The sequence below is a fragment of the Anomaloglossus baeobatrachus genome, chromosome 9 (genome assembly GCF_048569485.1).
Source record: "Anomaloglossus baeobatrachus isolate aAnoBae1 chromosome 9, aAnoBae1.hap1, whole genome shotgun sequence".
Lineage (NCBI taxonomy): Eukaryota > Metazoa > Chordata > Amphibia > Anura > Aromobatidae > Anomaloglossus > Anomaloglossus baeobatrachus.
In genome coordinates, this window is record NC_134361.1 from 6,800,245 (window position 1) to 6,814,346 (window position 14,102).

The following is a 14,102-nucleotide window of genomic DNA, read 5'->3' on the forward strand; positions in this document are numbered from 1 at the left end:
AGGAGACGCCAAATACAGATATACCTGACTGAGGAGAGGAGACGCCAAATACAGATATACCTGACTGAGGAGAGGAGACGCCAAATACAGATATACCTGACTGAGGAGAGGAGACGCCAAATACAGATATACCTGACTGAGGAGAGGAGACGCCAAATACAGATATACCTGACTGAGGAGAGGAGACGCCAAATACAGATATACCTGACTGAGGAGAGGAGACGCCAAATACAGATATACCTGACTGAGGAGAGGAGACGCCAAATACAGATATACCTGACTGAGGAGAGGAGACGCCAAATACAGATATACCTGACTGAGGGGAGGAGACGCCAAATACACATATACCTGACTGAGGAGAGGAGACACCAAATACAGCTATACCTGACTGAAGAGAGGAGACGCCAAATACAGATATACCTGAGGAGAGGAGACGTCAAATACAGCTATACCTGACTGACGAGAGGAGACGTCAAATACAGCTATACCTGACTAAGGAGAGGAGACGCCAAATACAGCTATACCTGACTAAGGAGAGGAGACGCCAAATACAGATATACCTGACTAAGGAGAGGAGACGCCAAATACAGCTATACCTGACTAAGGAGAGGAGACGCCAAATACAGATATACCTGACTAAGGAGAGGAGACGCCAAATACAGATATACCTGACTGAGGAGAGGAGACGTTAAATACAGCTATATCTGAAGAGAAGAGACGCCAAATACAGATATACCTGACTGAGGAGAGGAGACATTAAATACAGCTATACCTGAAGAGAGGAGATGCCAAATACAGCTTTACCTGACTGAGGAGAGGAGACGCCAAATACAGATATATCTGACTGAGGAGAGGAGACGCCAAATACAGATATACCTGACTGAGGAGACGCCAAATACAGCTATACCTGACTGAGGAGAGGAGACGCCAAATACAGATATACCTGACTGAGGAGAGGAGACGCCAAATACAGATATACCTGACTGAGGAGAGGAGACGCCAAATACAGATATACCTGACTGAGGAGAGGAGACGCCAAATACAGATATACCTGACTGAGGAGAGGAGACGCCAAATACAGATATACCTGACTGAGGAGAGGAGACGTCAAATACAGATATACCTGACTGAGGAGAGGAGACGTCAAATACAGATATACCTGACTGAGGAGAGGAGACGCCAAATACAGATATACCTGACTGAGGAGAGGAGACGCCAAATACAGATATACCTGAGGAGAGGAGACGCCAAATACAGCTATACCTGACTGAGGAGAGGAGACGCCAAATACAGCTATACCTGACTGAGGAGAGGAGACGCCAAATACAGATATACCTGAAGAGAGAAGACACCAAATACAGCTATACCTGACTGAGGAGAGGAGACACCAAATACAGCTATACCTGAGGAGAGGAGACGTCAAATACAGATATACCTGACTGAGGAGAGGAGACGCCAAATACAGATATACCTGACTGAGGAGAGGAGACGCCAAATACAGATATACCTGACTGAGGAGAGGAGACGTCAAATACAGATATACCTGACTGAGGAGAGGAGACGCCAAATACAGATATACCTGACTGAGGAGAGGAGACGCCAAATACAGATATACCTGACTGAGGAGAGGAGACGTCAAATACAGATATACCTGACTGAGGAGAGGAGACGCCAAATACAGATATACCTGACTGAGGAGAGGAGACGTCAAATACAGATATACCTGACTGAGGAGAGGAGACGCCAAATACAGATATACCTGACTGAGGAGAGGAGACGCCAAATACAGATATACCTGACTGAGGAGAGGAGACGCCAAATACAGATATACCTGACTGAGGAGAGGAGACGCCAAATACAGATATACCTGACTGAGGAGAGGAGACGTCAAATACAGATATACCTGACTGAGGAGAGGAGACGTCAAATACAGATATACCTGACTGAGGAGAGGAGACGTCAAATACAGATATACCTGACTGAGGAGAGGAGACACCAAATACAGCTATACCTGACTGAGGAGAGGAGACGCCAAATACAGATATACCTGACTGAGGAGAGGAGACGCCAAATACAGCTATACCTGACTGAGGAGAGGAGACACCAAATACAGATATACCTGAGGAGAGGAGACGTCAAATACAGATATACCTGACTGAGGAGAGGAGACACCAAATACAGCTATACCTGACTGAGGAGAGGAGACACCAAATACAGCTATACCTGACTGAGGAGAGGAGACACCAAATACAGATATACCTGAGGAGAGGAGACGTCAAATACAGATATACCTGACTGAGGAGAGGAGACACCAAATACAGCTATACCTGACTGAGGAGAGGAGACACCAAATACAGCTATACCTGACTGAGAAGAGGAGACACCAAATACAGATATACCTGAGGAGAGGAGACGTCAAATACAGATATACCTGACTGAGGAGAGGAGACACCAAATACAGCTATACCTGACTGAGGAGAGGAGACACCAAGTACAGCTATACCTGACTGAGGAGAGGAGACGCCAAATACAGATATACCTGACTGAGGAGAGGAGACGCCAAATACAGATATACCTGACTGAGGAGAGGAGACGCCAAATACAGATATACCTGACTGAGGAGAGGAGACGCCAAATACAGATATACCTGACTGAGGAGAGGAGACACCAAATACAGATATACCTGACTGAGGAGAGGAGACGTTAAATACAGCTATACCTGAAGAGAGGAGACGCCAAATACAGCTATACCTGACTAAGGAGAGGAGACGCCAAATACAGATATACCTGACTGAGGAGACGCCAAATACAGCTATACCTGAGGAGAGGAGACGCCAAATACAGATATACCTGACTGAGAAGAGGAGACGCCAAATACAGATATACCTGACTGAGGAGAGGAGACGTCAAATACAGATAAACCTGACTGAGGAGAGGAGACGCCAAATACAGATATACCTGACTGAGGAGAGGAGACGCCAAATACAGATATACCTGACTGAGGAGAGGAGACACCAAATACAGCTATACCTGACTGAGGAGAGGAGACGCCAAATACAGATATACCTGACTGAGGAGAGGAGACGCCAAATACAGATATACCTGACTGAGGAGAGGAGACGCCAAATACAGATATACCTGACTGAGGAGAGGAGACGCCAAATACAGATATACCTGACTGAGGAGAGGAGACGCCAAATACAGATATACCTGACTGAGGAGAGGAGACGCCAAATACAGATATACCTGACTGAGGAGAGGAGACGCCAAATACAGATATACCTGACTGAGGAGAGGAGACGCCAAATACAGATATACCTGACTGAGGAGAGGAGACGCCAAATACAGATATACCTGACTGAGGGGAGGAGACGCCAAATACACATATACCTGACTGAGGAGAGGAGACACCAAATACAGCTATACCTGACTGAAGAGAGGAGACGCCAAATACAGATATACCTGAGGAGAGGAGACGTCAAATACAGCTATACCTGACTGACGAGAGGAGACGTCAAATACAGCTATACCTGACTAAGGAGAGGAGACGCCAAATACAGCTATACCTGACTAAGGAGAGGAGACGCCAAATACAGATATACCTGACTAAGGAGAGGAGACGCCAAATACAGCTATACCTGACTAAGGAGAGGAGACGCCAAATACAGATATACCTGACTAAGGAGAGGAGACGCCAAATACAGATATACCTGACTGAGGAGAGGAGACGTTAAATACAGCTATATCTGAAGAGAAGAGACGCCAAATACAGATATACCTGACTGAGGAGAGGAGACATTAAATACAGCTATACCTGAAGAGAGGAGATGCCAAATACAGCTTTACCTGACTGAGGAGAGGAGACGCCAAATACAGATATATCTGACTGAGGAGAGGAGACGCCAAATACAGATATACCTGACTGAGGAGACGCCAAATACAGCTATACCTGACTGAGGAGAGGAGACGCCAAATACAGATATACCTGACTGAGGAGAGGAGACGCCAAATACAGATATACCTGACTGAGGAGAGGAGACGCCAAATACAGATATACCTGACTGAGGAGAGGAGACGCCAAATACAGATATACCTGACTGAGGAGAGGAGACGCCAAATACAGATATACCTGACTGAGGAGAGGAGACGTCAAATACAGATATACCTGACTGAGGAGAGGAGACGTCAAATACAGATATACCTGACTGAGGAGAGGAGACGCCAAATACAGATATACCTGACTGAGGAGGGGAGACGCCAAATACAGATATACCTGAGGAGAGGAGACGCCAAATACAGCTATACCTGACTGAGGAGAGGAGACGCCAAATACAGCTATACCTGACTGAGGAGAGGAGACGCCAAATACAGATATACCTGAAGAGAGAAGACACCAAATACAGCTATACCTGACTGAGGAGAGGAGACACCAAATACAGCTATACCTGAGGAGAGGAGACGTGGAATACAGATATACCTGACTGAGGAGAGGAGACGCCAAATACAGATATACCTGACTGAGGAGAGGAGACGCCAAATACAGATATATCTGACTGAGGAGAGGAGACGCCAAATACAGATATACCTGACTGAGGAGAGGAGACGTCAAATACAGATATACCTGACTGAGGAGAGGAGACGCCAAATACAGATATACCTGACTGAGGAGAGGAGACGTCAAATACAGATATACCTGACTGAGGAGAGGAGACGCCAAATACAGATATACCTGACTGAGGAGAGGAGACGCCAAATACAGATATACCTGACTGAGGAGAGGAGACGTCAAATACAGATATACCTGACTGAGGAGAGGAGACGCCAAATACAGATATACCTGACTGAGGAGAGGAGACGTCAAATACAGATATACCTGACTGAGGAGAGGAGACGCCAAATACAGCTATACCTGAGGAGAGGAGACGTCAAATACAGATATACCTGACTGAGGAGAGGTGACGCCAAATACAGATATACCTGACTGAGTAGAGGAGACGTCAAATACAGATATACTTGACTGAGGAGAGGAGACGCCAAATACAGATATACCTGACTGAGGAGAGGAGACGTCAAATACAGATATACCTGACTGAGGAGAGGAGACGCCAAATACAGATATACCTGACTGAGGAGAGGAGACGCCAAATACAGATATACCTGACTGAGGAGAGGAGACGTCAAATACAGATATACCTGACTGAGGAGAGGAGACGTCAAATACAGATATACCTGAGGAGAGGAGACGCCAAATACAGATATACCTGACTAAGGAGAGGAGACGTCAAATACAGATATACCTGAGGAGAGGAGACGCCAAATACAGATATACCTGACTGAGGAGAGGAGACGTCAAATACAGATATACCTGACTGAGGAGAGGAGACGCCAAATACAGCTATACCTGAGGAGAGGAGACGTCAAATACAGATATACCTGACTGAGGAGAGGTGACGCCAAATACAGATATACCTGACTGAGTAGAGGAGACGTCAAATACAGATATACCTGACTGAGGAGAGGAGACGCCAAATACAGATATACCTGACTGAGGAGAGGAGACGTCAAATACAGATATACCTGACTGAGGAGAGGAGACGCCAAATACAGATATACCTGACTGAGGAGAGGAGACGCCAAATACAGATATACCTGACTGAGGAGAGGAGACGTCAAATACAGATATACCTGACTGAGGAGAGGAGACGTCAAATACAGATATACCTGACTGAGGAGAGGAGACGTCAAATACAGATATACCTGAGGAGAGGAGACGTCTGCTTCATCCACACAAACACTTTTTGCTGTTCAGAAACTCATTATCTATATTTTCTATTTCTTAAAAAAAAATCTGTAAAAAGCAAAAGTTATGATTTGTGACCTCCAACTTTCTACTGGAGACTGGGAGGACTGAGAGGACTGGGAGGACTGAGAGGACTGGGAGGACTGGGAGGACTGAGAGGACTGGGAGGACTGAGAGGACTGGGAGGACTGGGAGGACTGAGAGGACTGAGAGGACTGGGAGGACTGAGAGGACTGGGAGGACTGGGAGGACTAGGAGGACTGAAAGGACTGAGAGGACTGAGAGGACTGGGAGGACTAGGAGAACTGAGAGGACTGGCAGGACTGATAGTACTGAGAGGACTGGGAGGACTGGGAGGACTGTTAGGACTGAGAGGACTGACAAAACTGGGAGGACTAGGAGGACTGAGAGGACTGGGAGGACTAGGAGGACTGAGAGGACTGAGAAGACTGGGAGGACTAGGACTGGGAGGACTGGGAGGACTGAGAGGACTTAGAGAACTGGGAGGACTAGGAGGACTGAGAGGACTGGGAGGACTGAGAGGACTGAGAAGACTGGGAGGACTGAGAAGACTGGGAGGACTGAGAGGACTGAGAGGACTGGTAGGACTGGGAGGACTGAGAAGACTGGGAGGACTGGGAGGACTGAGAAGACTGGGAGGACTGAGAGGACTGAGAGGACTGTGAGGACTGGGAGGACTGAGAGGACTGAGAAGACTGAGAAGACTGGGAGGACTAGGAGGACTGAGAGGACTGTGAGGACTGGGAGGACTGAGAGGACTGAGAAGACTGAGAAGACTGGGAGGACTAGGAGGACTGAGAGGACTGGGAGGACTGGGAGGACTGAGAGGACTGAGAAGACTGGGAGGACTGGGAGGACTGAGAAGACTGGGAGGACTGAGAGGACTGAGAGGACTGTGAGGACTGGGAGGACTGAGAGGACTGACAAGACTGGGAGGACTGGGAGGACTGAGAAGACTGGGAGGACTAAGAGGATTGAGAGGACTGGGAGGACTGGGAGGACTGAGAGGACTGAGAAGACTGAGAAGACTGGGAGGACTGAGAGGACTGGGAGGACTGAGAGGACTGAGAGGACTGGGAGGACTGAGAGGACTGAGAGGACTGGGAGGACTGGAGCTCAGAGATTCTCTATTATTATTATTATCATCATTATTATATCATCTATCTATTATCTATTATCTATTATCTATCTATTATCTATTATCTATCTATTATCTATTATCTATCTATTATCTATTATCTATTATCTATCTATTATCTATTATCTATCTATTATCTATTATCTATCTATTATCTATTATCTATTATCTATCTATTATCTATTATCTATCTATTATCTATTATCTATTATCTATCTATTATCTATTATCTATTATCTATCTATTATCTATTATCTATCTATTATCTATTATCTATTATCTATCTATTATCTATCTATCTATTATCTATCTATTATCTATCTATCTATTATCTATCTATTATCTATTATCTATCTATTATCTATTATCTATCTATTATCTATTATCTATCTATTATCTATTATCTATTATCTATCTATTATCTATTATCTATCTATTATCTATTATCTATCTATTATCTATTATCTATTATCTATCTATTATCTATTATCTATCTATTATCTATCTATCTATTATCTATCTATTATCTATTATCTATCTATTATCTATTATCTATCTATTATCTATTATCTATCTATTATCTATTATCTATCTATTATCTATCTATTATCTATCTATTATCTATTATCTATCTATTATCTATCTATTATCTATTATCTATTATCTATCTATTATCTATCTATTATCTATTATCTATTATCTATCTATTATCTATTATCTATTATCTATCTATTATCTATCTAATATTTTTTGCTTTTTCTTTCTTTCTTTCTTTCTTTCTTTCTTTCTTTCTTTCTTTCTTTCTTTCTTTCTTTCTTTCTTTCTTTCTTTCTTTCTTTCTTTCTTTCTTTCTTTCTCTCTCTCTTTATCTTTCTTTCTTTCTTTCTTTCTCTCTTTATCTTTCTTTCTTTCTTTCTTTCTTTCTCTCTTTATCTTTCTTTCTTTCTTTCTTTCTTTCTTTCTTTCTTTCTCTCTCTCTCTTTATCTTTCTTTCTTTCTTTCTTTCTTTCTCTCTTTATCTTTCTTTCTTTCTTTCTTTCTCTCTCTCTTTATCTTTCTTTCTTTCTTTCTTTCTTTCTCTCTTTATCTTTCTTTCTTTCTTTCTTTCTCTCTCTCTTTATCTTTCTTTCTTTCTTTCTCTCTCTCTTTATCTTTCTTTCTTTCTTTCTCTCCTACAGTTTGAACATTTGAATGTAGCTCTGCTCTGTGATTGGCTGTTGCTGCCTCCTCAATATTCACACATGTCAGTTGCAGATGGAGGGCGGGGACAGGACTGTGCAGACCCCACATGCCCCAGCAATGCCCTGCAGGGGGTCCGCTCCTCACTGCACACAAATGTGTTTTTTCACTTTATATTATTTTTTAATAGTAAATTGCCGCTAATAATGGTAGACAGGATCCGCGCTTGATCCGCGCTGCGTCCTTCGTGCGGTCGGATATTTGGCGACTCCTTCTCTGCTGCAGATTTATCCTGTGGAACAATGTCTTGTTGGTTCATAGAAATAATAATATTCTTCTTTTTTATTAATTATATTTTTATATTAGTTTTTAAAGCTCTACGGTTTCCGAGAAAGTAACTTAACCCCTTCACCCCTGGGCGATTTTCAGTTCTTTTTTCCTCCCCTTCCTCCGGGAGCCGTAACATTTCTCTTTTTCGGTCCTGCCATAGTTGTACTTTTTACCATATACTGTACTGGAAAATAATTCCAAATATGGAAAATACGGAAGAATGGCAAAACACAGTGCGATTACATGATTGTTTTTGGGGTATTTTATTCACTATGTTCACTATATGGTAAAAGTGATGTCGGTGCGATGCCGCAGGTCGGTGCGAGTTCATAGACACCAAACATAAATAGGCTTAGTTTTACGTAAGGGGTTAAAAAAAATTCAGATGTTTGTTCAAAAAAAGTGGCGCACTTTTTGCGTAATTTTCCGTGACTCGTAGCATTCTTATTTTTCAGGGTCTGGGGCTCAGTGAGGGCTTATTTTTCAGGGTCTGGGGCTCAGTGAGGGCTTATTTTTTGAGTCTCGAGTTGGCGTTTTTAATGGTCCCATATTTGTGCAGATGCTACGTTTTCATCGCCTGTTAATGCATTTTGCACAACATTTGGAATTTCTTTGCTCCTACGTCGTTTACCAATCAGATTCATTGATTTCATATTTTGATAGATCGGGTCATTGTGAATGTGGTGATACCCAATATGTGTACAGTTTATATTTTTAACCCTTTAGTCTTGCTGCAAACTTAGTAAAATCATAATAAAATCTTACACAAAGTGTCACAATATAAATAATAAATAAATCTCACATCTTACCTTTTTGCATGAGATGAAGGTTTGTGGCACAAGCACTCGCCTAATCTGAGCTTTAGTTCATTATTTTTGGGGGAGATGAGATTTTACGCTCGTTCTTGGTTTGTTGGTCCCGCCTCCGGGTCCCGCTCATTTTTACTTTACCGCCCATGTGACCAATTTTGTATCTAAAGTTTTATTTTTTTAGGTTCTTTTTTCCCACTTTGCTACGTAAAGGCTACAGATTCCTTCATAAAGAAAAGAGACTTCAGCTTAGCACCGGCGACTGCTCCAGGACTTAATCAAGGACTTGTTCTTACTGTCCGAAACGCGTGAGTGCCCTTATGCGTCTACGCTCAACTTTGGACCCTCTGTAATTTTAGATGTCCCTTAAAATGTTGATGTTTTAATATTCTTGATTCTTTTGGTGCTGGGTCCACCCTTCACCTGTCCTCAGATTCCTTCATGGGTCTTTTTTAATTAAGTTTAATTAAATGAAGCGTCCTTCGGGTGCTCAGAACTCAAATCGCGCAGGTCGGACGCTCGACTTCAGTGACAAATATAATGGAAGTCAATGGGAAATCCAAGTATTTTTCTGGAAGACCTTTACAGCAGTCTCTCCCCCTCCCCCCTCCCCCACCCCCTCCGCAGCCCGACCCTCTGATTAAGGACTAATGGATAAATGAGAAAGAGGATATGCCTGCCGAGAAATCAATCATCTCGAGCCCCCTGATACCCGAGTACAGAGCAGTGCCGAGCCCCTGATACCCGAGTACAGAGCAGTTCTGAGCCCCTGATACTCGAGTACAGAGCAGTGCCAAGCCCCCTGATACTCGAGTACAGAGCAGTGCCGAGCCCCCTGATACTCGAGTACAGAGCAGTGCCGAGCCCCCTGATACTCGAGTACAGAGCAGTTCTGAGCCCCTGATACTCGAGTACAGAGCAGTTCTGAGCCCCTGATACTCGAGTACAGAGCAGTTCTGAGCCCCTGATACCCGAGTACAGAGCAGTTCTGAGCCCCTGATACTCGAGTACAGAGCAGTTCTGAGCCCCTGATACTCGAGTACAGAGCAGTTCTGAGCCCCTGATACTCGAGTACAGAGCAGTTCTGAGCCCCTGATACTCGAGTACAGAGCAGTTCTGAGCCCCTGATACCCGAGTACAGAGCAGTTCTGAGCCCCTGATACTCGAGTACAGAGCAGTGCCGAGCCCCCTGATACCCGAGTACAGAGCAGTTCTGAGCCCCTGATACTCGAGTACAGAGCAGTTCTGAGCCCCTGATACTCGAGTACAGAGCAGTTCTGAGCCCCTGATACCCGAGTACAGAGCAGTGCCGAGCCCCCTGATACTCGAGTACAGAGCAGTTCTGAGCCCCTGATACTCGAGTACAGAGCAGTTCTGAGCCCCTGATACTCGAGTACAGAGCAGTTCTGAGCCCCTGATACTCGAGTACAGAGCAGTTCTGAGCCCCTGATACTCGAGTACAGAGCAGTTCTGAGCCCCTGATACCCGAGTACAGAGCAGTTCTGAGCCCCTGATACTCGAGTACAGAGCAGTGCCGAGCCCCCTGATACCCGAGTACAGAGCAGTTCTGAGCCCCTGATACTCGAGTACAGAGCAGTTCTGAGCCCCTGATACTCGAGTACAGAGCAGTTCTGAGCCCCTGATACTCGAGTGCAGAGCAGTGCCGAGCCCCTGATACTCAAGTACAGAGCAGTTCTGAGCCCCTGTTACTCGAGTACAGAGCAGTGCCGAGCCCCTGATACCCGAGTACAGAGCAGTTCTGAGCCCCTGATACCCGAGTGCAGAGCAGTTCTGAGCCCCTGATACTCGAGTACAGAGCAGTGCCGAGCCCCTGATACCCGAGTACAGAGCAGTGCCGAGCCCCCTGATACCCGAGTACAGAGCAGTGCCGAGCCCCTGATACCCGAGTACAGAGCAGTGCCGAGCCCCCTGATACCCGAGTACAGAGCAGTGCCGAGCCCCTGATACCCGAGTACAGGGCAGTGCCGAGCCCCCTGATACCCGAGTACAGAGCAGTGCCGAGCCCCTGATACTCGAGTACAGAGCAGTGCCGAGCCCCCTGATACTCGAGTACAGAGCAGTGCCGAGCCCCTGATACCCGAGTACAGAGCAGTGCCGAGCCCCCTGATACCCGAGTACAGAGCAGTGCCGAGCCCCTGATACCCGAGTACAGGGCAGTGCCGAGCCCCCTGATACCCGAGTACAGAGCAGTGCCGAGCCCCTGATACTCGAGTACAGAGCAGTGCCGAGCCCCTGATACCCGAGTACAGGGCAGTGCCGAGCCCCTGATACCCGAGTACAGAGCAATGCCGAGCCCCTGATACCCGAGTACAGAGCAGTTCTGAGCCCCTGATACTCGAGTACAGAGCAGTTCTGAGCCCCTGATACTCGAGTACAGAGCAGTTCTGAGCCCCTGATACTCGAGTACAGAGCAGTGCCGAGCCCCTGATACCCGAGTACAGAGCAGTTCTGAGCCCCTGATACTCGAGTACAGGGCAGTGCCGAGCCCCCTGATACCCGAGTACAGAGCAGTGCCGAGCCACCTGATACTCGAGTACAGAGCAGTGCCGAGCCCCTGATACCCGAGTACAGAGCAGTGCCGAGCCCCTGATACCCGAGTACAGAGCAGTTCTGAGCCCCTGATACCCGAGTACAGAGCAGTGCCGAGCCCCTGATACTCGAGTACAGAGCAGTGCCGAGCCCCTGATACTCGAGTACAGAGCAGTTCTGAGCCCCTGATACCCGAGTACAGAGCAGTTCTGAGCCCCTGATACTCGAGTACAGAGCAGTTCTGAGCCCCTGATACTCGAGTACAGAGCAGTGCCGAGCCCCTGATACTCGAGTACAGAGCAGTTCTGAGCCCCTGATACTCGAGTACAGAGCAGTGCCGAGCCCCTGATACCCGAGTACAGAGCAGTTCTGAGCCCCTGATACTCGAGTACAGAGCAGTTCTGAGCCCGATACTCGAGTACAGAGCAGTTCTGAGCCCCTGATACTCGAGTACAGAGCAGTGCCGAGCCCCTGATACCCGAGTACAGAGCAATGCCGAGCCCCTGATACCCGAGTACAGAGCAGTGCCGAGCCCCTGATACCCGAGTACAGAGCAGTGCCGAGCCCCTGATACTCGAGTGCAGAGCAGTGCCGAGCCCCTGATACCCGAGTACAGAGCAGTTCTGAGCCCCTGATACTCGAGTACAGAGCAGTGCCGAGCCCCTGATACCCGAGTACAGAGCAATGCCGAGCCCCTGATACCCGAGTACAGAGCAGTTCTGAGCCCCTGATACTCGAGTACAGAGCAGTGCCGAGCCCCTGATACCCGAGTACAGAGCAGTGCCGAGCCACCTGATACTCGATTACAGAGCAGTTCTGAGCCCCTGATACCCGAGTACAGAGCAGTGCCGAGCCCCTGATACCCGAGTACAGAGCAGTGCCGAGCCCCTGATACCCGAGTACAGAGCAGTGCCGAGCCCCTGATACCCGAGTACAGAGCAGTGCCGAGCCCCCTGATACCTGAGTACAGAGCAGTTCTGAGCCCCTGATACTCGAGTACAGAGCAGTTCTGAGCCCCTGATACTCGAGTACAGAGCAGTTCTGAGCCCCTGATACTCGAGTACAGAGCAGTGCCGAGCCCCTGATACTCGAGTACAGAGCAGTTCTGAGCCCCTGATACTCGAGTACAGAGCAGTGCCGAGCCCCTGATACTCGAGTACAGAGCAGTGCCGAGCCCCTGATACCCGAGTACAGAGCAGTTCTGAGCCCCTGATACTCGAGTACAGAGCAGTTCTGAGCCCCTGATACCCGAGTACAGAGCAGTGCCGAGCCCCTGATACTCGAGTACAGAGCAGTGCCGAGCCCCTGATACCCGAGTACAGAGCAGTTCTGAGCCCCTGATACTCGAGTACAGAGCAGTGCCGAGCCCCTGATACTCGAGTACAGAGCAGTGCCGAGCCCCTGATACCCGAGTACAGAGCAGTTCTGAGCCCCTGATACCCGAGTACAGAGCAGTGCCGAGCCCCTGATACCCGAGTACAGAGCAGTTCCGAGCCCCCTGATACTCGATTACAGAGCAGTGCCGAGCCCCCTGATACTCGAGTACAGAGCAGTGCCGAGCCCCTGATACCCGAGTACAGAGCAGTGCCGAGCCACCTGATACTCGAGTACAGAGCAGTTTTGAGCCCCCTGATACCCGAGTACAGAGCAGTTCCGAGCCCCCTGATACTTGAGTACAGAGCAGTGCCGAGCCCCCTGATACTCGAGTACAGAGCAGTTCCGAGCCCCCTGATACTCGAGTACAGAGCAGTTCCGAGCCCCCTGATACTCGAGTACAGAGCAGTTCCGAGCCCCTGATACTCGAGTACAGAGCAGTTTTGAGCCCCTGATACTTGAGTACAAAGCAGTGCCGAGCCCCCTGATACTCGATGGAGTACTGAGCCCCCTGATACTCGATGGAGTACTGAGCACCCTGATACTCGAGTACTGAGCAGTGCTGAGCCCCCTGATACTCTATAGAGTACTGAGCTCCCTGATACTTGAGTACTGAGCCCCCTGATACTCGATGGAGTACTGAGCCCCCTGATACTCGAGTACTGAGCTGTGCTGAGCACCCTGATGCTCTATGGAGTACTGATCCCCCTGATACTCGAGTACTGAGCACCCTGATACTCGAGTACTGAGCACCCTGATACTTGAGTACTGAGCTGTGCTGAGCCCCCTGATACTCTATGGAGTACTGAGCACCCTGATACTCGAGTACTGAGCACCCTGATACTCGAGTACTGAGCACCCTGATACTCGAGTACTGAGCACCCTGATACTCGAGTACTGA

At 47.4% G+C, this 14,102-nt stretch overlaps 1 protein-coding gene across 1 annotated transcript in view; it reads left to right on the forward strand.

Annotated features, from left to right (window-relative positions):
• LOC142250979 (uncharacterized) overlaps positions 1-9,655 on the forward strand; it is a 30,326-nt gene extending 20,671 nt beyond the window's left edge. The window contains exons 5-6 of the mRNA XM_075323430.1: positions 9,462-9,585; positions 9,637-9,655. Of these exons, the coding sequence (XP_075179545.1) occupies positions 9,462-9,585; positions 9,637-9,655 (143 nt within the window). The remainder of the gene's footprint in view (positions 1-9,461; positions 9,586-9,636) is intronic.
• The last annotated feature ends 4,447 nt before the right edge of the window (positions 9,656-14,102 follow it).